The 27,741-nt window shown below is 40.5% G+C and overlaps 1 protein-coding gene across 3 annotated transcripts in view; it reads right to left on the bottom strand.

Annotated features, from left to right (window-relative positions):
• The window catches only part of MTUS2 (microtubule associated scaffold protein 2), a 253,961-nt gene that overhangs the window by 54,761 nt on the left and 171,459 nt on the right, over nt 1–27,741 (bottom strand). For 2 of the 3 annotated variants that reach the window (XM_064645436.1, XM_064645437.1), the window contains exons 5-7: nt 14,181–14,342; nt 8,508–8,612; nt 3,216–3,424 (exon numbers count right to left, since the gene is read on the bottom strand). In XM_064645436.1, the coding sequence (XP_064501506.1) occupies nt 3,216–3,424; nt 8,508–8,612; nt 14,181–14,342 (476 nt within the window). The remainder of the gene's footprint in view (nt 1–3,215; nt 3,425–8,507; nt 8,613–14,180; nt 14,343–27,741) is intronic. The other variant, XM_064645438.1, reaches the window with a different exon arrangement.

The following is a 27,741-nucleotide window of genomic DNA, read 5'->3' as shown; positions in this document are numbered from 1 at the left end:
TAAAAGCCATGCTCTTTACCAGCACTGTAATAATTATTTTTCATAACTAGCTAAATGCTTATGTCAGAACCACTGTTTTAATTTTTTTGTGTCTACTGCCCCAAACATAAGCAGGTTTGTATCACCTGCTTATGTTGCCTAGGCTTTTCCTGAATATAGCAAATTGGTTCAGCTGGCATTTAATGGGTCTGTATTAAATATTGCTACATGTTGTGCACTCCTTGATGTCAATTAAATGAATCTTGCCCATTAAGAACATTTTCAACTAAGAAAGAGAGATGAGTCCAAGATATTATTCAGCAGTAGTCCGAAACAGCCAGAAAACAAATCCAACAAAACTCAAAGAAAATGGTCATGTAATCTGAAGGTTGCTACAAGTGCCTAAAGTTGAAAAGCTCTCAAAGAAGCTTCTAGTGTGGTTCAACATTCTTTATCTTCATTCTTTATCTTCTTTATCAACACTCTCTTTCTTCAGCTAAACATGTCTGTTGGACATGTTTATTGGACATGTCTGTTGCACTGGAGCTTTCCCCAGCTTTGGAGAGGGAACAGGAATAATGTGAGCAAGACAAGAGAGCCACAGCCATGGGCAAACTCCTACCTGCATGCAAAACACTGGTCCTTGAGCTTTTTCTAGGATTCAATCCCGTTCTCGCTGGCTCAGAGCACATTTTCTAACAGAATTTAAGTCCAAATCAGAGAAAAATCTCTGTTTTGGATATTGTTATGGTGTGGGGTAAGGAGAGAGAGAGATACTAAAATTTGAACACAGGAGACTAAAAGCCTAAAAGATGCTCCCTAGTACCAAAATAGAATTGAGCCCTCTTCTGAACAGAGTGGAACTCCAGCTTGACAAATCCACCCCAAACTTCTCTGGAATAACACCACACCTTTTTCCTAAATGAGTATTTTTCCTTTGCCAAACTGCAGTTCCACTCAGATCTCAACCATTTTGCCTGCAGGCTTCTCAGAAACACACACAATTGTTATTATTTTTATAGTGTAAGAAGTTTTTTTTCCCATGCTGCCCTAACTCAAAGCCAGCTATCACACTTTTGTTCAAGCTTTCGAACAATAATGTCATCTCAGAAAATGTCTACAGATCGTATTTTCTAATGACACTCAAAAACTTGGGAGTTTGTGTCTGTGTTGCAAGACAGCCAACTGCCCAGTTACACAACTACTTGAGTAGTCCCAGATTGTCCCATTACATGTAGGCTCTCAACTTTAGCAGCAGTCTCAAGCCTCCCTGGAAGTCTCAGACAAGACAGGCAAGCACCTCAAGCAGAAACTCAGATCTTCGGTTCTTTAAGTAGTCTTCTCAAAGGGTTCACTCGCCTGCATGCACTAGAAATGGAGGATAAAGCAGCCATACTGCTAACTCACATCTAATGAGAACTGGTAGGCTCACGGTGCCTGTACGTCTCCTCATCCAGGGAAGCCTGTGTTGTCTTTGCCTGGGAGAGGTCTGAAATTCCACAGGTGTATTATTTTTCACCTCCAGGCACTCAAGAGAGGCACTACTGCAATCTCGAGCTGACCTGATAGCACAAAGTACAAAGGAGTTGGGAACATGAGGCACAGCTATGCTTGGCCAGGAAAGATCCCTAAGTTGTTCAGTTCAGGAGGCATTCTCAGGACAGACATAACATGCACCAACAGAATGAGAGTCATCTCAAAGCTCAGTTGCAGCAGCTGTTCTCATTTAAAGCATATCCAGAGGAGATGAAGAAAATATACCCAAGCTTCCAGAATTCCTTTAGCAAATTGTGAATGAGGCATGTGATGAAAAATCTCTCCCTAGTGGGCAATGCATAGACAAAGATGAGCAGACAGTGCTCTGCCTTTTTCTGTTTCCCTCTGATTTAAACAAGGATTAATACTCCACAGTCAGCTAAAAAAAAAGAAAAAGGTTAGAAATGCCCAACAAGTCCAGAAATGTCAAGCCTAAAGAAAAATAGAGGCGGAAGATCTCCTGGGAAGTTATTCAAAATATTTAGGACATTTTAAAAATTCCCTGTTTTTTTCAGTTGAGTGAAGCTCCCCCTGGCAAGATCAGCTCCTACTTAGGGAACAACGTGAACTGTGGTTGTTTTTTCAAAGGTAACCTTTCCCACAAATATAAAAAAACCCCCAAACTAAATAAAATATTTCAGAATTTGTAAAGACTGATTGAATCTGAGTTTTGTTTTCTTGGTGTTCTTTCTATCATTTAACACTGAAAGTTTATTCTTATTTCTTCCAAAAGTAGACAAAAAGGCAATCAAGGATATTATCCGAATCTTGAGTCCTACTGTTGGTGATTGTCTCAGTTTTTACAAAGTAGCTGGGACACCAGCCTAACCTGGGATGGTATAAAATACATGGGCATCATGTGAACCAGGCCTGGACCTTACAGCCCAGCTACATTTCCCACTAAACAGCTTTTGAAATAAGCAAGACCTACAAGTCTTTCATGGTTGCATTTGTGATCTTAAAACGTATTCATTTTGACTTGAGTTTAGTTAATAAATAAGCTTCACTAATTACTGACAACATTTTCTTTATGTTCTCTGTACCTAAGGAGTGTAATCTTCTAAATGTTGAGATAATGTTATTCTAACCTCTCCAGGAATTGGCAACTCTGTAACAGAGACACTCTGCCTGATCCAAGGGGAACAGGAAGAGTAGATAACTTTTCAAAGAAAGAAAATTGTTTCCTTCATCTAACACCTTTGGTTGACTAAATGCATGGATTGTTTTTGCAGTTGCTCATAAGTGTCAATATCTCAGTTACACTTTCTATTCCAGCTGTACCGGTCAGAGACTATGACTTCACTCTTAAAAACATGCTGAAGCCCCTCCATGCTTGTGACAAATACTTCAGTCAAAATTCCTCCTTTTCCAAGTTTCTGAACTTTTAATTTCAAATATATGGAATCAAATTATTCAACCTAAACAACCGGATGACATCTACAATCAACACATGATTACTTTGGCCACCCAAATCCCAAGCTTGGTGACTTGACAAAGGTGCCAGAATCCCCTTGCCTTTGCAGATTTTCCTTCTACGATTCTATGAAATTTTAATTCCCTTTTCATAATAACCATTGCAAAGAAATTACATGCTTTGGTCCCAAGAAGAACTTTTCAGTGACTGTGGAATAACTTTGGGCAAGGGACAGGTGTAAAGGTAAAGTATCTTTTCAGTGGTAAGAAGTACCCATTGCACTTACCTGCCTGAAAAAGTACTGTGTTGTTATAGCAAAGACATCAAAGCCACAGCTGGCCCTTTTAAGCTCATCTTGAATATTAATTAGTTGCCGGGACTGCTCATCACACTTTTCCTTCAATCTCTGAATGAACTGCTTTTCAGTGTCTCGACCTTCTCCTGGTTTGGGGGAGAACCCATTCTTTGGGGTGGTAGGCCTTTGCTTGGGATGTCCTACAAAGGAGAGAAGAAAAGACCATTCAGGTCACTTACTTATATGTATAGACATGACCCTTATATGTTTCTAAGGCCTTTGGGACTCATCCCTACAAAAGAAAAAATGGTCTGTAGCACTCACACAGAACTTTAAGACTTTCAAAAAAAGCAAGAACACAGTGGCTAGGGGCTAAAGCTCAAAGCTTTTTAACAGTCATATCACCTCAGGCTCTGAGCCTGAAGGTCTTGTACAAGTTGGGAAGAGCTGTCCTAAAAGTGTATCACTGAGAACTGATGTTAGAGGAAGGAATCACCTCACCTGTGCTAGACATCTACAAGAACAGACGTCTGCATGTTGATGTGCAATGCTGGATTCTCTTAAATGGCAGTGAGAGAAATGGGCACTTCCAGGTCAAGATTCCCTTTATCTTACTGTGGATGTGGAAAACAGCTATGTGACATTTATACTTTGCACATGATTCCTTTGTCCACCTGAACCCCGTGCTTGGTGACTTGACAGAGGTGCCAGTTTTCCTTTGCCTTTGTAGATTTCCTTTTGCCTCCAAATAGGACAATGAGGAATCAGAGTTGTCCCTCCCTGAATGCAAACACAGCATGGGTTGCTTGCTATTGGGATATCACAGTTTCTTTTTATCAACAATACTGCAGTCTACCTTGACAGTTCCCCTTGCTTTCACCCTTACAACACATCTAAAGTTGCAGCATTTAACAGATATGTATGCAAGTGCCACCAGGTACTGTGTAAGGCTGATGAGTTACGTCACTGGCTCTTCATGGCTGCTCTCTCTGCATCATTGGTCACACCAGAATCACTATATGGTTTGCCAGAAGAAATAAGCCCAGACTCTGGCTCCTCTGATGTGCTCCAAGTTGGCTTGAAGCAAGCCCGATCCTGTACAAACGTCTGAAAGCACTAGTGTAGCTTGTGTTTAGGATATCAGCTCAAATACAGTGCCACATTCTGTGAATTGCACAAGAACTAAAGCTTGCTCATGGTAAGCCACTGAAGGACAGTGAGGCTTTTTTCCTAAGTTCATATCCTGCTTGAGTCAGCTATCAATTTCTCTGGATATACTCAGTTATGAGGATGAAGCAAGAAGAGGTAGTGTCCTGGTAGTGTCAGGTTGCTCAAGCCAGCGCTCGGACAATCTGTTTTGTCTTTACCTTTCTAGCTTTCTGAGAACTCTCCTCTGCAATCATTTATGGCCAGCTGAACATCACCTTTGCACAGCCTGCTGATTATTTTTTTTGCTACCCTCAGTCTCTCCTCAGCTGATATACTCTTTAACTCACTCCTGAATACCGGCCAGGAATCTCTGCCTCTCTTCCACAGATCCTCCCATTAGTGTCCAGCTGCTAGCCTAGGAACTAAAGTCAGTAAGAAAGGGGGAGAAAATAAGAGTCAGACACCTTAGTCCCATGTGTTACTAGATATGATGGGCATGGGTCTGGAACATTTCTGCGTTAGCAGAAAGGGTCAGGTATGCAAGAATATGAAAAAAAAAAGGACAGTTTGTAGTTTTACAGTCTTGTAGAATACAGTTCCTGAAAAACAATACAGAAACAATGTCTCCAACCAGTCTTCAGCAATGAATGTAACAGGGGACAGTCTTCTGCTGTGGATACTATGTACACCTTTCCTAAAAGCCTGAAGAATCCTTCCACAAAGATGCCTCTGATGGTATCTGATTCTGAGACAATTTGTAAAGTGGAGTATTGTCCCAGAGGTAATTTTGTCAGATGTGCTTTAGACCTTTTAGATCTTTAAGACCATGGCCTAAGTGTGCAAATGGATCCTTAGGGCAATTTTACTAGATGAGGCAGGGAAACAGTATGGCTTTGACAGAGCAATACCCCAGGAACTTATTCCTACTTTTTCAGGTCCTCAGCTTGTGTGGAGCTATTGGGAGCATATCTACCAACTTGCCCAACTACGTCCTGGCTCCAGGCTAAGCTTACAGGGATCTAGCTCCAGCAGAAAAGCTCCCTCATGTCTCCAACTATCTCATAGTACAACTGCAAAGAGCTACAAGTGCAAAACAAACTTTGAAACTCTTTGTGTCCATGTCTTGAATTTACAAAAAAAGAATACCAGGTTTCGCAATATGTAGAGGCTAGTGTCATGTTGTTGCAAGACCTAAGTAGTACAATACAAGGAGTTTCTGTCATTAAGAGAGTTCAGCCAGAGAGTTCAGCTATTGCCCTTTATCCATTTTTTGTCAGTTAAAGCCTGTGAATATTTTTTTGCATGGAATGGTATTTTCTTACAGATTCTTCTGTTCATGTCAAAGGGCTCTTAACTGGGCAGTAGGTAATATCACAAAATAAGAAATTCATAAAACCAACACCCATAAATATCTGTCTTTTTAGAATAAAAATCTTGGGTAGTTTAAGCAGCACAGTGGTGTTACAACAGAAAGCTTAGAGAGAAGCATAGAGGAAAGCCCTTGAAATCAGTCCAGTTTTAATTAAAACAGAAACCGATGAGGTTGTTTTGTCTTATATCTTCCTAGCCTTCCTGTTCACTGGAAGATTTGAAGTGCACATCTCTGTGTTGTCCTTGTCAGTATTATAAGCTGTCCTTCTAAATTAAACAGTGCTATTCTCCTCAGGGATAAATCTGAATTTCTCGGTTCATTTGGGTCTGAAAGGCAGCTTACTAAGCTTATTCTGCCATTGATGTCTCTCTTCTGTTGCTCTGCACAAAACAGGGTATATATTAATGATGCTGGCCCTGATCCTGAATGTCCTTTTTGCTGATGGTGGGACCAGGGGGGCAGACCCAGTGTACGCTGAAATCACTGAACCCCTTTGATCTGCTTCAAAACTCCCAAGTCTTTTTTATCTACCTGAGTGTTTGAACCAAGAAGACATAACAAGTCTATACTCATAATTAATACAGTCCATGAGGATTTAGATGGGAAATGCAATTTATTTGCCTTTTAACTGTCCAATTTCTGACATTCTGGTAAGGAAAGTGAGCAAATTATTTTGAAACAATTGATATCAAGCAGCCTGTACAATGAGAGATGTCAGAAAAGGGTAGCACTGTCCTAAAATGGAGTGGAAGGAGAGCACCTGCATCTAGGGACATCTGCTCCTAGACAAAGATTTCAGGGGTAGTAATGCATCAATAGATAAAATTAAGATCCCTAAAAGTCTCTGCATCTCAAAACTCCCTTGCAATTCTTCAGGAGGACTGATCCAAATCCTAAAGACTAGATTGGAGCCTAAAAAAAGGTGTATGACAGTCAAAAACCAGCACTAATTAAAAGGAACTGAATGTGAGGACACCAGTAACAGAAGAAAATACCTAAAAGCAGCACTCAGAAATTTTAGAGCCTGCTCATGGCCAGATGTAGGTGTGGTGGAGTTACCTGATGCAGGAGTTTGTGATCCTGATGGAGGAAAACCTGTGTTAGTGCCCCTTGGCACTAGCTACACTCACTCTGTTCAATGGCTGCTTTGACTATTTTTGAAATTGTTAAGTAGGTGAAAAAATTTTCTACCTTTATTGCTTTGTTATTGCTGTTGTTATTTTAAAGAATGCCAAAGGCTACTCTAAAAAAATAAGTGAAGATGAGGTTTATTTTCCTACTTGATCCTTACAGTGATAAACATCTTTAGATTGTCTTAATTTCAGACAATCAAGCTGAACAAATTCTAAATCAGTCTGATGGACAGAGGTCAGTTACTCAACCTCTCATGAGAATGAAGAAATCTTTGAGGCCTCATGAATTGGATACGCCAAAAATTTAAGCCTTGAAAATCATTCAGTCACCCGTGGAAATGCAGGTCTCCTTGACAAGACAAATATACAGTACAAATATGCCGCTCTTGATTTTGCTTTCCAATTCTCAAAGAAGCAAATCAGCTGTGCTATAACATGCTGCTACAGCCACAATCAGTGCTGATGCTTAAACTGGACTCTGTTACAAACACTGGTGAGCTTCTGGTCTGGCACTCTGCAACAGATTCTTCTCTGGATCTCTCTTGGTGATCTCATTAGGTGAAAAACAGTCTGTAAATTATATGATTCAGAGGACATCGTTAAGTTCACCCTTTTACTCTAATATCTTTGTAAGGAGAAGAATTGTGGGTCCTGCTGGTGCCCGACAAGATTAAATTTAACCTTCCATTTTCTTGATTTTGTTGGTTGAGAAGGAGAAGAATAGGGACTGAGTTTAGTAAACATGAAGAGACTCCTGATGCAAGTCATAGGAGCTGAAGAGCTGTTCTACATGCTTTATATTTTATCAAATAAAGCAACATGGGGTTCTACCCCAATAATTATATCTCACATATCATATAGCTGCAGAGATGACATTTTAAGTATCCAAGTAGAGTCTGAAAAATGAGGCAACAGAAGATAAACTTCAAGCACAATGAAATTAGTGGGACCATGCACGCTCATTTCAGAAACATTTACATCAACCAAAGACCAGTCTTACAAAAGCCTTTAGGCACCTTATACATTTGTCATTGTACACTTAGACATAAAGAGAAACAAGTTATCCTCATTTTAGTAAACAAAGGTATTATTCAGAAATGCTAAAACCATGTGGTTTGCCCAGTATTGAAGGGAAAATTGACAATGTCCCAATAGCACTTTGAAGGTTATTTCTATAGATAATCCCTTTTCTAATTATGTGTAGAAATAGCCCAGGAAATTTACTACCTCTGCATAAAAGTAAGAGTAGATTCTGAGTAATATACTATCACTCCAGGCAATTGTGTGAGGTGTCTTATTTCACTATATCTATCTGTTCTCTTTTTATATAAGAAAATTGTAATGATAAAAAAAATTCTCATTCTCTTAAACATGTAATGGCAACAACTCTTTGTTTTGAAGTAGAGACAATCGCAAGGTTGTAACAAAGAAACAAAAGTCTATTCAGCTCGTGCATTGGTATGATAAAGCCTGCTGTACTCAAAGCCAGCTTTATGAACCTTGGACACAGTCAAACCTCACTTAACAATAGCAGGTCTCAGATTTGAGTGTGCTAACAAGAGATGCAAAGTCAACAAGTCTAAATCTTCCCTGAAGATTGGATTCCCCCGCTTTTGGGTTCATAAATACCTGGTGAATGGAGCTTTTGAATGGCTGTTACTGCTGATTTCTTAGGGGATGACACAGTTGGTCTGTTAGCATCCTGATCTTTTTGTACTTCTTTCTTCACACCTGCTTTAGGAAAAAAAAAATTAAAGGTAGAAAGATATCTGTTTTATAATTCTGTTCACAATTGTGCAGAGCTATGCCACTGAGATACATACCAAAATGGCAAAATACAAGTATTTCTTCAATACACACCCTAGATTTCACACAGAATGATGCTACACAGCACTTCAGTGTTGGATGCCAACCTGCCACAGCTGCAAACACAGCTGTGTGCATGTGGTTGAGCTGACATACACAGCACTAAAGAAGGACGAAAGAAGACCTTACATACTACCTTAGTTTTTCAGTCATCTGCACAGTGACAAATGCCACTAAGGCACAAATAGCTACATGGGTAGCCCATCCTATCTTTTCTGAGTTCAATGCTCTGTCCCTTTACCTTGCTGTACATCTTTATTCTGGGCTGCAGGAGAAGCTGACTGAAGTTACCTGCAGGTCCCTGCTCTATCAAATTTTTCCAAGGTTAGGAAACTGCCTTTTCTGGTGACCAGCTTTCCCAAGACCGTCTCATACAGGCAAGAGATAGGCTTGAACCAGAAGCAGGCAGGACGTGTCAGAGTTGTGCTGGATGTGGCCGCCCAGACACAGGAGAGTGGGTTTCTGCCTGTGCAATAAGTCAGGCAGGGACAGACATGTGCAGCACATTCAGTGCACAAACCTACAAGACACTGTGCCAATTTGGGATTCAACAGGGCATGGAATTTTTCAGAGAGGCAACTCAGTGTCTGTTATTATTCCTTCTACCACTGGAGCTCTCTGGTTAGGGCCTTGGGAGGGTCTGTCAATTGTCAAAGTTATGTGGTCACTGACTGCCTCTTAGACCAGGGAGATACCACTTCATCTGAATGCCAGAGTGGCCACCCAAGCTCAGCTCACCCCTCCTGCCCACCCACAACTCCCATCAAAATAGCTGTGGGGATCATGCTGAGTGCAGTAACGTGAAGTCCTGCCCTGCTTGTTTGACCATGGTGTGACAGTCACAACCACAGTATTTCAAGCAGAAAACATTCATCATGGAAGTAAGAAGAAAGAGCAATAAAAACCAACGCCCTGAGACATTAATGTATTTTCCTGTTTGTTTTCCTCTTTTTTACCATTATTGTTTGTTGAGGGTTTAATTTTAGCCTGAAGGACTGTGTCACAGCCCCTAGATACACATGAAAAATAGAGAGATCTAAAGGCAAATGATTTGTCATAAAGGAAAAATAAAGTTTGCCTTATTAATTTTCCCTTCTCTCATGAGTATGTTCACAGACATCTTATAGGAAAATGTCCCACAGAATCTGAAGTATCTGAAGCAGGAAAAACAAAATCGTATTTTCTTGGTGATGCCTAATGACAGTGGCAGTCCAAAAGCTAGCACTATCTTTCATTTTGTTTAATGCAAATGCGACCTATCTATTTCAGCAGTGGAAAAAAGTTATAATTTTATATGGGGATCATAATCTTCAGGGACACTTATTGGATTACTAGTTTACTGAGCTTCATAATTTCCAGCATTTAATTGCAGAGTGCTTCTGCAAAGAGTACATGCACCTGCACAAGCCTTGTGTCCAACTGTTTGTGGGAGGGTGGCATGGGACAAGGTCTAAAACCCTCTTTGACTCTCTTCCACTGTTCATAGGCAAATCACACCATTAGTTGTCAGGGGCTGGTAAAGACTGAACTCTTCCTCATACCTTTACTTTTGTCCATCTCCATTTTCTCTGCTGTTTATAAAGTCAACTTGTTGATTCTCACAATGAAGTGACTGAAGATATAAATTACCCATGTCTGCCACCTATTGCACTGTACTTTACTACTGAGCAGGACATAAAATAAGTTTATGGCTGTGAAAGCAACCTGAGATGGGAGCTGTGAGACAAAACCAGAGCTTGTTTTATAAGGCATAGTTTATGTAGTTACAGATTCAAGCATTACTTTTTCATGGTAATGAGGCTTTGGCTTTTCTGTCGCTTTCAAAATAAAAATATGATGCACAATTGGGCCATAGACTGAGCTCCTCCATAAATTTTGCTACAGCAAACACAGACAATGGTAAGGGAAAGTGTGTGCTTTCCTTACGCTTTCAGCAGCAAAGGGTATGTAAATAATTAACTACTTTTGTTTTTGAGACATTTTCAATGGGAACACCTGAGGAATTTTTTCAGGCTCCCCCACCCCCCAGCCTTAATCACAAAGCGAGGAACAATTCCCCAATTAGAGCTTGGTTGAAAGAAAATAGAGCAAAGTAGCAGAGAAGCCCAGAGAACATCGTTTTGCAGAGGGCAAGGCAGGGTCTGATAGTTGCACGTGGGTACAGATGGTGCTGACCAGCAGGGGCAGCTGCATGAGAATCAGCTTCAGAAGGTGGGAGATCAGCAGAGAGAAGGTGCAAATAGATATCTTGAAAAGGACAGATAAGTAGGATTAGTAACAAGGAGGGGGAAATGAGGATAACTGCCCTCCTTCAGTTTACCAGACCAGGAGAGCTCCTAAGGTCTGGTAGGGCGGCAGTGCAATGACTGGGCAAGTGAGGAGGAGTTGTGCAGCAAGAGAAGAGCCAGTGCCTAGCACATTCTTGCTGGGAAAAGGCCAAGGAGAGGGACACATGGAGCTAATAATCATTCGACTTCTCCTTCAAAAGTAGAAGGGCCCTGGTGTCCTCTGGCCCTCCTTAGAGGAGAGGGATTTAGAAAGCACACAGCAGGCAAAAGAAAGGATGGTCTGCAGGAGCAAACTGTTATCATTCTGCTAAACTCATCACCCACAGGGAAATCTTAGGGGAATAACCATCCCTAGCATCTGACCTCAAAGAAGAGCTTGTGCTGAACATTTTTCTAAAAATGGGGATTCTTCTTCTCTTGTCTTTTGAAACAAGGGCTGTTAGTTGGTTAAAAGACAAACATTCAGAGAACATGTTTATTTCAAGTGAATGTCCTGCAGGGAAAATGAATGTTTATATTACAATTATTTGGGCTCAGATTTTGTCATTTCACAGAAGTATCGAATTTCAGGTTTAAAAAATCTGAGAGAGAGCATTGGTGCAATGATCAGCATTATATGCGGGACCACAGGGTATGGCACAGCAAGAGGTTATATAGTCTGATCTTTTCTAGCTTGGAGTGCACTAGAAATAACTCAAAGGCTAAAATGCACATAAAAGGTCTGATGCTCCACAGTAACTCGGGAAACAAGACAAACATTTTAGATGTTATTACAGGCCTGAATGCATGTAAAACCTCAAATAATACTCCATCAAATGTATTTTGAAATGTCAAAAGGTGTTGTGCATGCTATCATAAAATGAAATAAAAAATACAAAAAATGCAATTACAAGAGGAAATAAGGCATCATGAATGTGTATTTCTTGAACTTGCACACTGTTTGAATTTTTTTCTAAATTCGTCTTTTAAAATGTATATTAACTCTAATCTGGAAGAAAATTTATTTCTAACTCTTAGTGTTATTGCCCACAGACTTGAAATATGAAACTCCAATTAGCTCCATGTTAAATGCCTGTATATTAGCTTTATTCCTTCTGGCTGCATACTCAGGGCTCTTAGTAGATAACCTCCCAGCAAAAAGTTCCTGGCAGAGCAAGAACCACCACTAACTTCCAGGCCTCCTGGAACAGCTTCCAAGGCTCTGCCAAACCCCTCCACTACAGGAGCTCATGCAGCAAGAAGTTGTCTCTCTGGTAGCCAGTAATCAAAGCCACAAACTATTAATTTTTACATGAATCTACATTCCATTTAAGGTTACCAATCTCCCAATATTTCATGTCTTTTAAAAGCTATATTTGTGTAAAGAAATGGATATTTCAGGCCATAAGATAACTGTGAGCATAAATATTCGCTCATCTTGTCTACTAGTGTGCTTGCAGCATTTGCTTCTGAAAAATGCATCCAAATGCACAGTTCTATAAAGGTACTTACATTTCCTAATTAAAACACACAGCCTGCTCCAAAAAAACCAGAAGGAGCAAATGCAAAATAATTAGAAATACAAGGCAAAACATTCCAGAAATCACTTGGAAAAACTGCAGACAAACAAAGCCATTTCTCCATTCTCACAGCACTGCTGAATGCTAGTCTAGGAACCAGAGCAAAATACGATTTATCTGAGACATCTTCTCAAGTGCTGCTGCAGAATCAGCACTTGTATTTGCCTGCAGCTTTCTGAGTCTTCAAAAGCCAGTATGGTGGTATAGGCTTCAATTTGCTTTCACACTTCAGACTGAAAACATGCTAACAAATTGCACATTGAGTATTTATTCAAAACAAATCCTAACATGCTGTAGACATCGTTAACAATTCAGTGGGACTGACTACATTCAGATGGATTCCAGCTGTTCTCAGGAGTATTTTGTAAGTTAACTAATGCAGTCTGCAAGTTTAAAAAAAAGAAGGGCTTGCAGTCACTCATAGACAGAGAGAGCCACTTAGAGCTTTCTTCTGTCCTTCCCCCCGATACCCATGACTAGTCATGTCCTTGGTGAGTAATAACATATCTCTGCATGCATTGTTTGAGACAAAATGAGTAAAGCTGGAAATATGACGGATTCTGTAGAATATGAGCAGCCTAATTCTCTCTAGAGACTCTCTCCTTCCTGTGATCTATGAGACACTGAATAAATAAGTAGACGTAGAAGTAAGACTATGTATTTATTGAAGTAGAAACTGCTAACACTTGTGCTTTCAAATTTAAAGTCAACCTGATGAGAAAAAAAGGACAATTACCATTTCATTGTCTCATCTGAAAGTGATTGTTTTCTGTCTTTTAAAAAGAAAAATCTCTTTATCTGGTATTAAAAAAAAAAAAAAAAGAAGAAGGAAAAAACCCTCCTCACAAAATGAATCATTCTTTGGAATAGAAAATCTCAGGGTAATTCAGAACATGCCCCTGACATATCTGCTGCTACTTTCTTCCCAGCTGATATTTTCTTCCCAGCTCCATTTGCAGTGTGTTATCAAACCCAGTGGAACTTACATAGAGATGAAAGACTGTTGAATAAGAGCCAGACTGGATAGGGCTGGTGATTTACACAAAATTATTTATTATGGAGTCTAAACTGTTAGATTTAATCTGAACTTGATGGAACTTGTCATTTGAGACATAACTGGATTGAGCAGAAAGAGGGCTTAGGTAAGGAAACAATTTGGAAACAAGACTAGGGTTTTTTTTGTTTTATTTGCTTTCCTCCTTCTGCCTCTCTGAGTGAACACACCACAGACTGCTAAAGCCTAGAGGCCAGTATTCTCATCCTTGCAAACATACCTAGCAATAAACTATCTGCTCAGTGGAATGCTTTGGTCTCTAAAGCAATGCAATGTTTCCAAAAATATATACAATAAAATATACACTAAATCTCCGGCATGTGTAGTTAGGGACAGTAAATGCCTTCAGTTCCAAACACAACTCACAAAATGAGATTACAGCTGTGTTTCAAAGAGACCACAGTAAACAGAGTTCAAATCAGCACACTGGCAATGCGCCCAAGAATGGCAAGAAAATTAATTAAGCAAGCATCATAATAAGGCTTCTGCATTTCTTCACCTAACGCAGGTGGTTTTTTAAGTTTGGAGCACTTACCAGCAGATGCTGTGGCAGTTTTTGGTGCTAGAAGTAAGGTCCTGCGTGGAGTCGCTGTGCCGCTTGATACCTGTGTTGTGCTCTTGCTGCTGCCCTTGGGAACATCTTTAGAAGGTGCAGATGCCTTAGGGGTGGCTTGCTCTTCATTTCCAAAGCTAGAACCTGCAGGAGACCAAAACCGCACTAATTATAAGTCCATAAAAAATGTATGTGAACTGTGGCATACAGACTGAACATCTATCAGCAATTATAATCTACAATGAGATGTTCTCACTGTGACTTGGGCTAAGTTACACAGATTTCGTCCAGTATAAACATTTAGGCAGAAATAAAGAGTTCCCAACAACTTACTTGACTCTTGGCAACTGTTGGAGTCTGATTCCAATAGGAACTTAAGACCTGCTTTTGGTCTAGCTCCGTGAAGGTATATGGGTACAAGGCTCAAAAACAAACCCAGAAATTTCTATATTGCTTACGGCTTTGGAGCTACTACAGGAGCCAACCTACGCATTCACCCTAACATTTGGGAGCTACTGGTTGTCAGAACAAACAAGAATAGCAGTGGTGCAAGGCTCCAAATTCTCTATCCAGGTAGGATTTCCCACAAAAAGTCCCTCAGATCACATTCAGATGTTATAATAATAAGTCAAAAAACAAACAAAAAAATTCTGCCTTAACTCTTACATCCACCTCAATCATATTCTCATAACAAATCTTAGGTTGCCAAGGTTTTCACCTTATATTGACTTCTTTCAAAACTTTTAATAGGTTTGGTTTCCTCAAGGATTTGACGTCTAGGGAATAATGGCATCCTAGGTTCCTTGTAGATATAAGGAAAACAATCTTTTTTTAACATTTGAGAAAGGTAAAGTTGGAGTGTCTTCTTTACCTATCTATCTACAAGGTCTAAGAGGAGCAAAAGGTTACAACAGATCTGGACTTGAACATTTGCAGATAAATATTTTGTTTGAAAAAATGAGTGGAGATAGTGACAAAAAACCCCAAGGATTTTAGAAAAGGGTATAATTCTTATTTCAATTGTTTTATAAAGATACAATAAAATATTCTTTAGGTACTATCTGCAGGAAAATGATAGCATGATTTTAATAATTAGTATGCCCAAGTCTCCAGTATTTTTAAGACATAGGCTTCTTGAATGTGTGCAAGTAAAGGAGAGATTTTGCATTTGCCTTTCTTACTGAAAATTTACTAGAAAAGAAATGCAGGTTGGAAAAGAAAATCCTGTATTCTGATAAGAAAGAATAAAACTTTTGGCTCTGACAAAATAGCTGTTTTGCCATGTCTTTAAGGCTCTTGCATATAAGTCTTAATTTAAAGTGTGTATCTGCAGTACAAATGGATTTCTACAAATATATTTGACCTTTGTCAAGCTACATTAAAAATTCAAACAAAACAGTGTAGTGTACTTTATGCAGGAACAGAAAGACCGGAAGCATTTGTCACCTTCACACTGCTGTGCACATAACAATCCCTCAGCACATCAGATCATTGTTTTATATCCAAACTACACAGATTTTTAACTCGTGTAACAAACTTTTAAGATTATGTGCTGAATTATCCACTGACAAAACACTGCTGATTTCAGTGAAGTCACGTCAGCAGAAAATCTGGTCCATCCTAACCCAGTCTCCTCTGCAGCTGTGCATGAGGACATCTCTTCTACCAGGTGTCAGGAGGATGTTGCAGCATGTGTGACCACCTCAGGCTGTTTGCATCACACTCCTAAAGTTATTCCTGAAGTGGTCTCATACATGTACTCACCCAGTCACTTTGGGTAGCACCACTCACAGACAATTTTCTTCTTTCTTCAGCTATTTGTTTAAAAGTTCTAGCACTAACCTTGAAGAGGAAATTATTCTTTTTATTTGAAGAGCAATTCTGTTCAAGTCCCCTCTAATGTAAGCCCTTTATTCTCAGTTGTGAAATGTATTACATGGAGAAGTTTAAACTCACAAATCTGACTGAATGGAAGCAATTCCTGCATTGAAGAACAATGCCCAGGTGAGTTACATAACTTTTACTAAAAAAAAACCTAAAAAGCTTTTCTAGGTATTGAAGCTAAAGTGCTGCCATCTATAAACACTTTTTCTGTCTAAAACACAGCATAAGAGGTCTGCTAATTACATAAATGAGTGGGTGAGAAAGCTGACAAACAACAGCCTCATCGCATGTCTGGATCAGAAATGCCAGTGCCTGGAAAGAGCAGGCCACACAGCTTGTGCTGTGGCTGGACAAACACCTCTGGGGAAAAAATGCAAAGAAAAAAGTGATACAGCTTTTGATCTTTTATTAAGAAATGGACTCAGAGAGACAAGCTACATCACTGTACTGGGTGTCTTGAGGCCACAGGGGCAGCCTGCATCAGGGAAGGACAGGGCTGTCCTGTATCAAGTGTGGATGCTTCCAGCAATGGACCCATCACAGGGCAGAGCCTGGCCTGTTAGCCAAAAAGGAGGTGTTGCTGTTTAAGAAAGGGCAAAATGCTGCTGGAGAGGACCACGGTGGAGTAGATATCCACACAGCAATCCATGAAGGACCCCACACTGGCCCAAAGGAAGCTGCAGTCTGTGGAGAGTCCTCACAGGAGCAAGCTCCTGGCAGAAGCTGTGGCCTCTGGAGATGAGAACCATACTGGAGCAGGTTTATACTGAAGGACTGTAGCCCTGAGTAAAGATCCATGCAGGAGCAGGAAGAAATGTGAGATGGAAGAAACGGCAGAGAGGAACTTTTGTGGACTGATCGCAACCCCCATTCTCCTCCCACTGCGTTGCTTGATGGGGACATGGGATGGGGAAAGTAGAGAAGGGAGAAGTGAAGTCAAGACTGGGAAAAAGGGGTGTAGGGAACCTATTTTAGGGTTTAGGAGTTTTTTTGTCTTTTTTTTTTTTTTTTTTCTCACAATTCAACTCTATTTTAATTGGAAATACATGAAATAATTTTTTCCAAGTCAACTCTCTTTTGCCTGTGACAGCAGTTGTTAAGTGATCTCCCTGTCTTTATCTCTACCCATGAACATATTCACCTAATTTTCTTTCCTGTCCTGTAGAGGAGGTGAGATAGTGAGACAGCGGAAGGGTGAGTTGTCTGGCAGCCAGTCAAGGTCACCTCACCACAATAGCAATATCACTATAACAGGATTTGCTGAGATAAGGTCAATGTAGTATCTCCCATTTTGCTTTTCACTCAAAGATGGAGTTTGGAAAGAGACAGTGGGATAAAACAACATATGTGTGCATAGTATGCCACAAAACCAGATGTTTGCCAATTCCATGGATATCACTGGGACAGCTTCTAGTTCCCCAGGAGCAGGGGAAGGTGAGTTCCACCTTGCTACATATGGTGCTAGATTACATATTTCTTTTCAAATAGCATTCAAAGAATAAATTAAATTAAAGATATAAAAGAATACATATTCCCCATGGTCTAAGAGGAAAATAAAGTTTTTCCTTAACTTCAAAGAATCAACTTGTAGGAAAATCAGAACGCTTATTCATTGGATGGTATTTGTCAGTCCGTCAGGGGATAATGCCTTCCACTGTTATGCACAGCAGGTGAGTTAGTAGCATTTGCCCTCCCATAATATCAGCTCTTATTTTTCAGTAAAAGTCTGTACAGAAACACTATATGTGCAGTGGGTGAACAGTTTCCAGGTGATCACATCCTTGGTTGTATTGTACCTCTTCCCTCCTACTCCTCTACTCTGGCATTCTGTCAAAACCGGGGAGACTCCTTGCTTGCCTTTGAAGCACCTGGCAAGTCATTTGGGGGCTTCTACATAAAAGTCCCTGTATTTTTGCAGACTCTGTGCTCTATAAGAAGCAGCACTGCTGACTTTGCAGTAGAGTGTTTAGCAGACTATTAACAATCTGCTGGACCTAAAGGCCTTCAGCCTCACTTTTATCATTTCCTCACTAGGAGCCCCAAGGAATCCTACTCTTCTGCTTGTGAAAAAAAAAACAGAAAAGAAGAATAGTTGTTTGAAGAGTTGCAGTTACTTTGTAGAGTCCTAGCTGCAGCCAGTCTTCCCCTACACTCTTATGCTGCTAGACATGCAGAATTCAGGGCTGGGAACTTATTGCAGACTGTGTGTTCAAAGCAAACCATGACCAAAATCCCACTGGCTCCCAGATGCCTTTGAACCACCCTCTCTCCGTATCTGCCACTGTTCTCTTCACCTTCTGGCCCTGCCCTGCCACAGCTCGCTTCAGGGGCTCCTCACACTCAGAAAAGGAAGGCTCTCTTGTAGATGTCACTTGGAATTTGTGTCTCTTGTATGTGATCCTTTTCTGAAATTATTTACAAATATTTATTAAAAGGATGGAAATATTTATTAAAAAGGACGGAAATATTATATTATGTTATATATGACCATAAAACCAGCAGGAACATGGATGGGAAGAATTCTGTATTTTATGAGAAATTAATTAGGCGACGTTATGTGGCAGGTCTTGATCTGAAAGGAGACAGCGATATGAAGAGCTGTGTTCTGGAGCCCCACAGCTACAGATTTCCCTGTGTGCAATCAAGGGCAATAAAGTCTCCTTTTGTTGGAGAACTAGATCCTTTCTAGAAAAGTAGCTTGTTTTACAACACCTACAGGTCTCTGTTTTGCTGACAAACTGCAGAAGAGTATTATAGGTTCTGCAGCTCCCTGTCTCGTTGGCAGCAATGTGAAGCCTATTGACACCGAGTGAGTTTCCAGCTCTGCATAGCAGGTCAAGCATTCACTGTGCGGGCAGTAGACATGGAGCTGTTAGTTCCCACCACAGCTGTAATCACACCCGAGACCCTGGGAACATCCTGGCATCGTGTTGACTGAAGGACAAACATTTACCCAGGGTTATAGGAAGGCCTTTCCATGTAAAAGATCCTCGGATACTTCTTGATGCCAAGTTAATGACAATGAAGGTATTGCATGAAGTTGTTGCATCAGTGATCCCACTTAGCATTTCTAAAGAATTTTCCACTCACAGAAGTCAAGAAGCTTTACAAAAGGAGTTGAGCCACTTTCCAAATTCACACAGCAAGGAAATAGCAGAGACAGAGAAGCGAGCAGGAAAAACTGATAATGAATGAGGACTTTTTTTCCACCTGCAAAACACTAGGATGTATTATTCCCCTGGGTTTTACTAGGCTGCACTTCTGTGCCCCAGTTTTCAAGCACAAGTACAAGGACAAAGTGAAATTTAAAATCACTGCCATGAGGAATGATTTGATAAGGAAAATACCTAAACTACTGTGAATAATAAGGTGATGTTTAAAAACAAAACCAGCAAGACATAGTTTTCCCTAAGTTGGAACATTTGCCCATCCTTCAGTTAATGTCCATTCTTTATTTCTGATTATTATTTGTAGAGTGGTAATTTTTATAGAATTATTGCAAGATATGCAAGCTGTCAGCTGAGATTTTTATTTCACTGTTTTAGGGGCTACTGCTTTGAAGTTCAACATGGCTTATTTCAATATAACACTTCACAGTGCAGTTTTCAAGAGACACATTTGAACATACAGCTCTGTAGCTCAAGCAGAAAAAAAAGCTATTGACCAAGTGGTACAGCGTGATCAATAGTCCTGAGGGCTTACCACGCTATTAAGATGTTATGATAGTACATAAGATTACTAGCTGGCTAATCAGTTTTTTTTCTTTGCAGAGAGCCAGTATCTGGTATTTCTTGATATGATAGGCCAAATGTACAAGAGATCAGGGACCAGCTGATGACAGATTTCTTTTCCATCTAGAACAAGAAGAGGCTTGAGGATTGATGTCCACACAATGCTTATGCCTAATTTACTTAGCTTCCCATTGCATTTTTTTGGATAAGACAAAAAGTAATGGTGATGGTCAGTTTTGCAGGGTTCCCACCCTTTGAGAAATAATCCCCTGTAACATATTTATTTTAGAGCAGGTTTGTGCCTGACAACATGCCTTTATAAAAGCTGATTTTTCAGAAGTCTAAACATTCAAAAATGAAACCTGAATTTTGAATTTTTAGGTTAATAATTTCCCGCAAAATAAGGAGCCAAATCTGCAGTGCCTGTCAGCACAGGAGCCAACTCTCAGGGTTTTAGATAGCTTTGGGTCTCTGCACTGCTGATGACTACCTCTGAGACAGTCCCTTCATTGCTAGGGAGGGAGTTTGACGCCATCACTGATGATTAATGACAGTTATGTGATCAGTAATGGCTTTTGTACACTATGACTTACATCTGTAAGAGATTGCTGCATGTCCATCCTTGTCCCCATGTCCTCCAATCCTAAATCCAAGCACCTTTGTCCTATGACACCTGCTGTCAGATGGTTTTGGCCCCCTGGATCTGGCCATGCAGAAAGCTGTTGGGCATCTGAAGGGTGGGAACCCTGCAAAACTGACCATCACCAGAAGAGCTGCAAAAGCATACCTGTGCAAATGCACTGGCAGGCTTCTCCTTCACCTCCAGCTGTCCATGACTCATTCTGCAGTCAGAGGCTGTAACCTGCACTTGCAGCTGATCCAGGCAAGCAAAAGACAGAAGTTGAATTTCTGGCAGGACAGAGGGAAGAATCACCTCTTCAGGCTGTGCTTTCCTAACTCAGGTGGCAGTTGTGCTGCCAGGGCAGCACTCGCAACCCTACTCACAGCAGGATGCCCTTACAGATACGGCCTTTCTTTGAGGCTTGGTTCATCGGGCTGTATCCATGCTGCTAAATAAAAGCTGTCCAAGTGGTGTAGAGTGGCTCATCCTGCCACCACCCAGTCTAATCACGACAGCTTTTCTTGAGGAGGTTAGAGCAGCCCAAATGGCAGCCACAGTGTGAAGAACTGACTGAGGGACAGTCAGGAGACCGGGCTTAGCCTGGCTTCCAGGCTCTCCCTTGCTTGACAGCACAGCTGGGCTTGCAGCCAAGAAGCATCCGCTGTGCTGGGCCACGTATGCTCCCAACCACTGGCAAAGGAGGTCATTCAGCTTAGCCTCACCTACAATGGAGTGGGTTTAAGAAAAGTGGAGATGTTTTGTGTCTGTGAAGTGGAATTAAAGCTCCTTCCTATACGTTTGACTGGTTTTGATGACACTGAGTTTTTGAAATCTAGATTAATTTTTGTGGCACAGACACCATCTTCAGTGTCTTTCATACATAATAGATAGTAGAAATACAGCCTTCTGCTGATAATCCTGCTTGTATCAATACTAACTAATTCATTTCATATCACCGACTAAAATATAAATTTTTGGATCTGGCTAAATGCATTTCTTTCTTGAGTGGAGTTACAAGTTGCTCCTTACCGAATTGTTACAAACCTCATTGTGCAAGGTGAAAATTTCACCACAAAGTAAAATTTCTGTATGTGTTAGTGGGAGTTGCAGACAACTTGCTTACTATGCCAGAATTTCAAATTAGATAACCTGTTTTATTTGGGTTTCTGGTAAAATGTTACATCTCTATCAGAAAAGACAAGCATTTTTTTTATGTAATAAAATTGCACCATATGTTGGTGGTAGCTTTGTCTACCACTGGTGGATTGTACAGCTGCTTGGCTAGCTGAGCGCTTTTGCATAGCTGGCTAATTAAAGCCCCTAAGGCCATAGAGTGAAGACAGCATAGTATTTTGCTGATCACTTGTAATATTTGTCAGAAAGGATAAGTTTGTTGAAATCTTTCCAAGGATACCTGGACTGCACAGACATTTTAAAATGGGCCTTAGACACCACTGTGTATCCACCTTCCGAAAGGGCAATCTCCTGGCACTACTTGGAGCTGAATTATCAAAGGTCATTCATGGCCAAATCTTCCCTACAAGCTTTCCTCATTCAGTGTAAGACTCTGATCACAGTGACAAGAAACATGTTATGAATACTTCACTGAAGTGTCTCACGAGGTACTCCGAGGAGCTGAGGCAGTAGGACTCCATACTGGAGAAATACTTGCTTCTCTAATTGAGAAGAGAGAAACACACCTGCTGTAAGCTTCTCCTTGACATAAGGATTAACATTTCTAACAGATCAGATCAGAATCTTACTGTGTAATTACTGAAGTCTATCAATTAGTTGTAGCAAGGGCTGGTTCTTAAAACCTGAGGTACTCTTGAAGGCAAGCAAGTACTCATAGTGTTTTGGAAGCTCTACTTGCTGACACAATTTAAGAAGAACATATTACATATCAGTTAAACATTTAAATTCCCCTCAGCAAATTCATTTTGGGAGAGAAAACAAGTAGCTATATGCAAGCAACAGATTTTTTTAGATCCCGTGTTCAGTACACTTACTGAAATGAACTGTTACTGAAGGACGAATTTGTAAGAAAAACTGTATTTGATTCCCAGTGAGGGCAACTGAAATGTTGCCTTCAATGCAAGAAAAGTCTGATTTACGATGAGTGTTTTAGACCAAATGCTACTCTTTATACTAAACAAAAACACGTGAAGTAAAACAAGAGCAGATTTACTTCAGGTATTTGTCTGGCATGGTCATGTACTGTCTTAAAAAGGAGATGAATACAGGTCCAAGGGCCACTTCTTCCCCCTGTTGCCCATCAGGGTACTCTTCCACACCACAATAATTCCCAGGCACTGTAGAGCTCTCAAAGTAACACTGAGCATTGATGGCATTTTTGCCAAAGACAAATATATGACCCAATGCCTTCAGGTGTCAGAATGACCACTGTGATCACAAGAGGTTGGCCAAAAGTTAAAATAACCAGAAAGAAGATATAGATAACATCAATTTTCTACTACCACTAAAGCATTAATGGCATGAATCAACGTACCTAGGGGAGAAGTTTCCTGAGTAGGAAGGTTTTCACGTTCCTGGGTAGTCCTTCAGTCCCAGCACCCATATTTCTTGAGGCACCAGCTTTGTAACATGACTTGTGCTCATGACCATCTGCTCTAATGGCACTGAGCCTGCTTCTGAATTGGCATAGCAGTTTTAACAGGGCACAGGCACCAGTGAAAGACAGGATTAGAAGTGACATCTGCTCTGCAAGAGGTTCCTCCCGATGACAAGAAGTGCCAAATTAGGGCCACATGCTTTATTATAGGGAATGACATCTGTTGACAAAGCATTTTATCGTCAGTAAATGCCTCTTCCCTGGAATTGCTGCTTTTAATTTGCTTGAACGCTGGCTTGGAGTGCCATATTTTTACACTTAAAGGTATATGTAATTCTTGGTAAAAGTGTTATGACATTCCAATTGTGATAATGAATTTCCACCAGCTTTAGCAATCCATATTGGTTGCCACAGCTCACCAGACTAGGAGAGGTTAAGCAATGTCCTAACAATTATCAGTGCTTAAGGTCTGGTAGCATTCAGTCCTGCTCCTTCTCTGCCAAATCACAACAACATGGGTGCTACAGTATACATGGAATTGTGCTAGATCAAAGAGCTAGTAAATGTGTCTGACTCCTTCCTTGGCATAACAATGGCTTCAGAACATGCAGTATGAATTAAGGAGCTGAGATGTCATACTAAAACCTCAAGGATGGAAGAGCCTTAGAAAGTTCCCAGTTAGTCACCAGTTAATTGCCCTTTATGAGATCAGGCACAGATCCTCAAAGCTGCTTAGAAACTTAACTCCTATTTCATTTCACATTCAAATTTAACTCACACTACTTATTCTTAATCACCATCTCAGCCCTGAAGGAGTTTCAAACCCATAGATGTCTCCATTTCAGAGTATTAAGGATGCAAGCAGCTGAGTAGAACCTGCCTTGAATGCTGAACAGTGCATTGGCTAGAGGAGAAAGGTGGTGATAGGCACCAAAGCTGTGTTTTGGAGACAGGCAGGGAGTTTTCTAAGCTGTTCAGAGCAGCTATTTGCTGTGCTCAGATCATGTTCATCCCCTTGGACAACATGTTATTCAAGAGAAAATGCACTTGAGAATCTGCTTTTGCCACTTAACTTTCACCAGCTCCTTTGTAAGTAATGCACAACGTGTACAGTGCTGCTCTGGACCGACTGCTGTCTAGATCTGTGTTTTGTGGCTATTTTAGGTGTCATGAAAAAAAAAAAAATCTATAGCAAAATAAAAATCTGATAAAAATTTTCGTGTAGTCCAGAGTTTCAACATTCAGGAAACATCTTTCAGTATAAAGCTTTATTTTCTCCCTTGCGCTGGCTTTACTGTATTTTAAGGCTCCAAAAATAAGCTTGACTCATAGAATTCTGCTGATTAAGTGTTTTCCTCACAAAACACCTTAACCTGTTTGATCAAACTAAGTTTTTTTTTAACAAATATTGACAGTTATGAGGAGCCTGGATATAAAACTGCAATTCAAAAACACCTGGAGAGAGAAACACAGAGAGAGCAAAAAAGGCTTATATTATAAAAGGCATTATCTATGGAGAGTAGGCACATATTTTCAGTTATGTGACCTGTTGAAAATTTTTCTTATCTCATGCTTACTACAAACAGTGCCTTTAGTATATTATTTTGGGCAAAATTCAATTATTTTACAGTAAACTAATCTTACAATTAGCAATACTAAATGATATGACTTAACGATCCAGATAAATTAGTTTTGCAAAATGTTTTAGCTATGATTACATTTCTATGAACTGAAGTAATCTATACCAACTGACCTATAATCTTTTGCAGGGAACAGATGTTTAACTGCATTTATTTCACAAAATGAAAGCTCTTAAAAGTATATAAAAATAAAATTCTGTTGAAACCCTCAAAGGTTAAATAGAGGAGGTGGTTTCTTAAAAAATGACAGTGCCTTTATAGAACAAATTATTTCTTCCTGTGTAATGGAATTTATCTGACTGCCAGTAGCAGTATTAAACTGAGCAGCTTCTCTTTATTACAATAAATGCTACTGATAGGTAATAAAATGTAAGGCCATTTAATTGGAGGATGCAGAAGTGATTTCCACAGGATTATAGTGGCACAGACGGAGTGGAACAGTGAAGCTGCACATAGAATTGGCCCCTAGGGAGTGAAGCCACCAGGAGCACCATGAGCAGGACATGCAAACACCTTTCAGGTGGCTGGCATCAGACACAGCTCATGAGCAAGATTCACATAGAGTAACTACACAAGCAGCACATGCTAAAAGCTGCCAGAAGGAAGCAGTGAGTGCTGGCAGAGGGTGACTCTCTGCTGAGAGGCATAGAGGCACCGATTCACCCATCTGCTGGCCTCATAGATAGTGAAGGGAAGTTTGCTGCTTGCCAGGAGCCAAGATTTGGCATGTCACAGGGAGACCCCCACAACTGGTTAAAAGTCCCCTACTTCTTTTGCATGTGGGCACCAAAGACACAGTTAAGCAAAACCTGGACAAGATCACGCAGGACTTCAGGGCACTGGGGGCCCAAGTGGAAGGGACAGGGGGCCCAAGTGATCTCCTCTGTGCTGCCAGTCTGGGATAGGGATGAAGGCAGAAGCTCATGCATCATGTAGATCAATGTCTACAACACTGCAGGATGTTCTTCAACAAATACAGACTATTCAGGAGAGAAGTGATTCACCTGTCTAGAAAAGGCAGGAGGATTTTGGTAGCAGATTGGCTTACTTAGTGAACTGTGTTTTAAACTTGGGGAGTATAGTCCACAGTTGCAACACCTGTATATCCATAAGCGACAGGGTGGATAAGTGCACCTACCAAAGTAGTGAGAAATGCTACCCAACTCTTTTCAAAGGCAAGTACACACATAGTCTGTGCAAAAAACAGGAGGAACTGGAACTCAATGACCAGTCTGAGAGTTATGATGCCATAAGAATTATAGAAACTTGGTAAGAAAATTCACATGGGATGACTACAAACTCTTTCATACACATAGAAAGGGAAGAAGAGGAGTTGTACTTTCCAACAGCACTCAGGAAAACTGTGTAAAGAAGCACAACGAAATGGTATTTCATTGGATCCACCAAACTGCCCTCAAGCAAGGCCTTCCAATGATGCCAGGGGAAGATGCATGTCCCACCTAGTCTTTACATGGCAAACAAAACTGTATGAGCTGTGTATGGCTTAAAGGCTGCAAATGACGTATAGATAATATGAAGTTTGATTCATCGTAGGTGCCCAGGAAAAATATTTTATAGTTAAAAAGACACATTCTGCCACTATGTGTTTGCCCTTGCCACACCACAGTTGTGTGTCCAGTCAGGAAGAGAGGGAAAGGATGAGAAAGTACCACCCAGACACCTCTGAGGGCCGTAATTGAAGCATGGGCAGATCTCTTTTCCACATCCTTTCCAACAGCCTCTCTGCCTGTGATATCTGTTAAAAGCCCTATAAACAGTGGGTAACACAGTATCCTCTCTGAAAGGATTAGAAGAAAACATGGTTGCGCGGATTGCACCTGGCCTGGCTGGGACACCTGATAACACTGCTCTGTTGGACAAGGTCATGCTTCTAAATCCATTGCTTTTAAAAAGCAAGGTCCTGATGTTACAAAGAGGCATAATTACTTGCACCCTCGCCATTGCTCTTTTTCTTAAATAGCACCTTTGAAGATAAATTCACTTGCCCATTTCTAGCGTGTGAAAACCTGAATTGCAGGATTAACAAGAAATATCCTATTAATTTCACCTCAGCATGAATCATTCTGTAGTTAAGACTTATAAGAGACTACTTAAATGAAAGCTTTTTGATCATACATTTAGTATATGGGCTATTGAAGTACAGCTTCTTACTTCGTACAATTTTAAATCCCAGTATTTTTTTTTTAGGCACCTGAAATTATTAACAGGATCAAGAATGGGTTTGTGTATGTGGGGAGTGGGGTGAGGGGGTGAATGAGTACAAATTTTTTTTGAAGAGGCACAAAGTACAGTGAGAAGCATGATCTGTAGTGTTTTATACCAACACAAATAATGTCCTTTTGTATTTTAGGCATATTTAATTAACTCTGTGTGTATAGTACAAGTGCAGAAATACTCAACCGAATTGTAATCTACCAAAAAATTGTAATTCAAGTGATTTCCATAGTATTTGAGTTGCAGGAAAAGGTCTCCAACACCCCTGTACTCTTGAGGAGGAGCTGGATAGTTCTTAGCCCTGCTAATGAATGGCAGAGGCCTCTGGAAAGTCGAAGCAGCAGATCAGCCTTTGAGACTGTCCTGTGTTGTTTTGCTGGCTCTGCAGAGTTTCCTTCTCCTCCACGGTGGCACAATTTGACAGGACCATCACATGCCCTTAGTGTTTCTCTTATATTCCTGGCCCCTGAAGGCAGGTGGTAATGTAAAAATCTGAGTTGCTACTACTGTAAAAGAAACTTGTACTTTTTTTTAACCTTCTTCAGCACTTATATGTGGCCTGAGAGCATCTCCAACATCTTCCTTTTAAAGAAATATCCTGGGGTTTTTATGAAAGGGCATGAACAGTATATCACATTACACTGCTGTGATGGCATACAGGTTAAAGGTGCCTTTGCTCTAAGGAGTGCTTAAAAAGCTCCTCCTTCTCTCAGTTAAACATGAACAAATATCTCAGGTCATTCGAGTCCCAGTCCTTGACATTTAAACACGTGGGTATTAGCATAGCTTTAGAGCACTGATACTGAAGACAAGGAGGCTCTTAGAGGAGACAGAACAGTTTTACAACTGCAAAAAGGCC

Source organism: Pseudopipra pipra, chromosome 2, assembly GCF_036250125.1.
Source record: "Pseudopipra pipra isolate bDixPip1 chromosome 2, bDixPip1.hap1, whole genome shotgun sequence".
Lineage (NCBI taxonomy): Eukaryota > Metazoa > Chordata > Aves > Passeriformes > Pipridae > Pseudopipra > Pseudopipra pipra.
The sequence above is the reverse complement of the archived record's forward strand: the minus strand, read 5'-3'. Positions and strand labels throughout refer to the sequence as shown.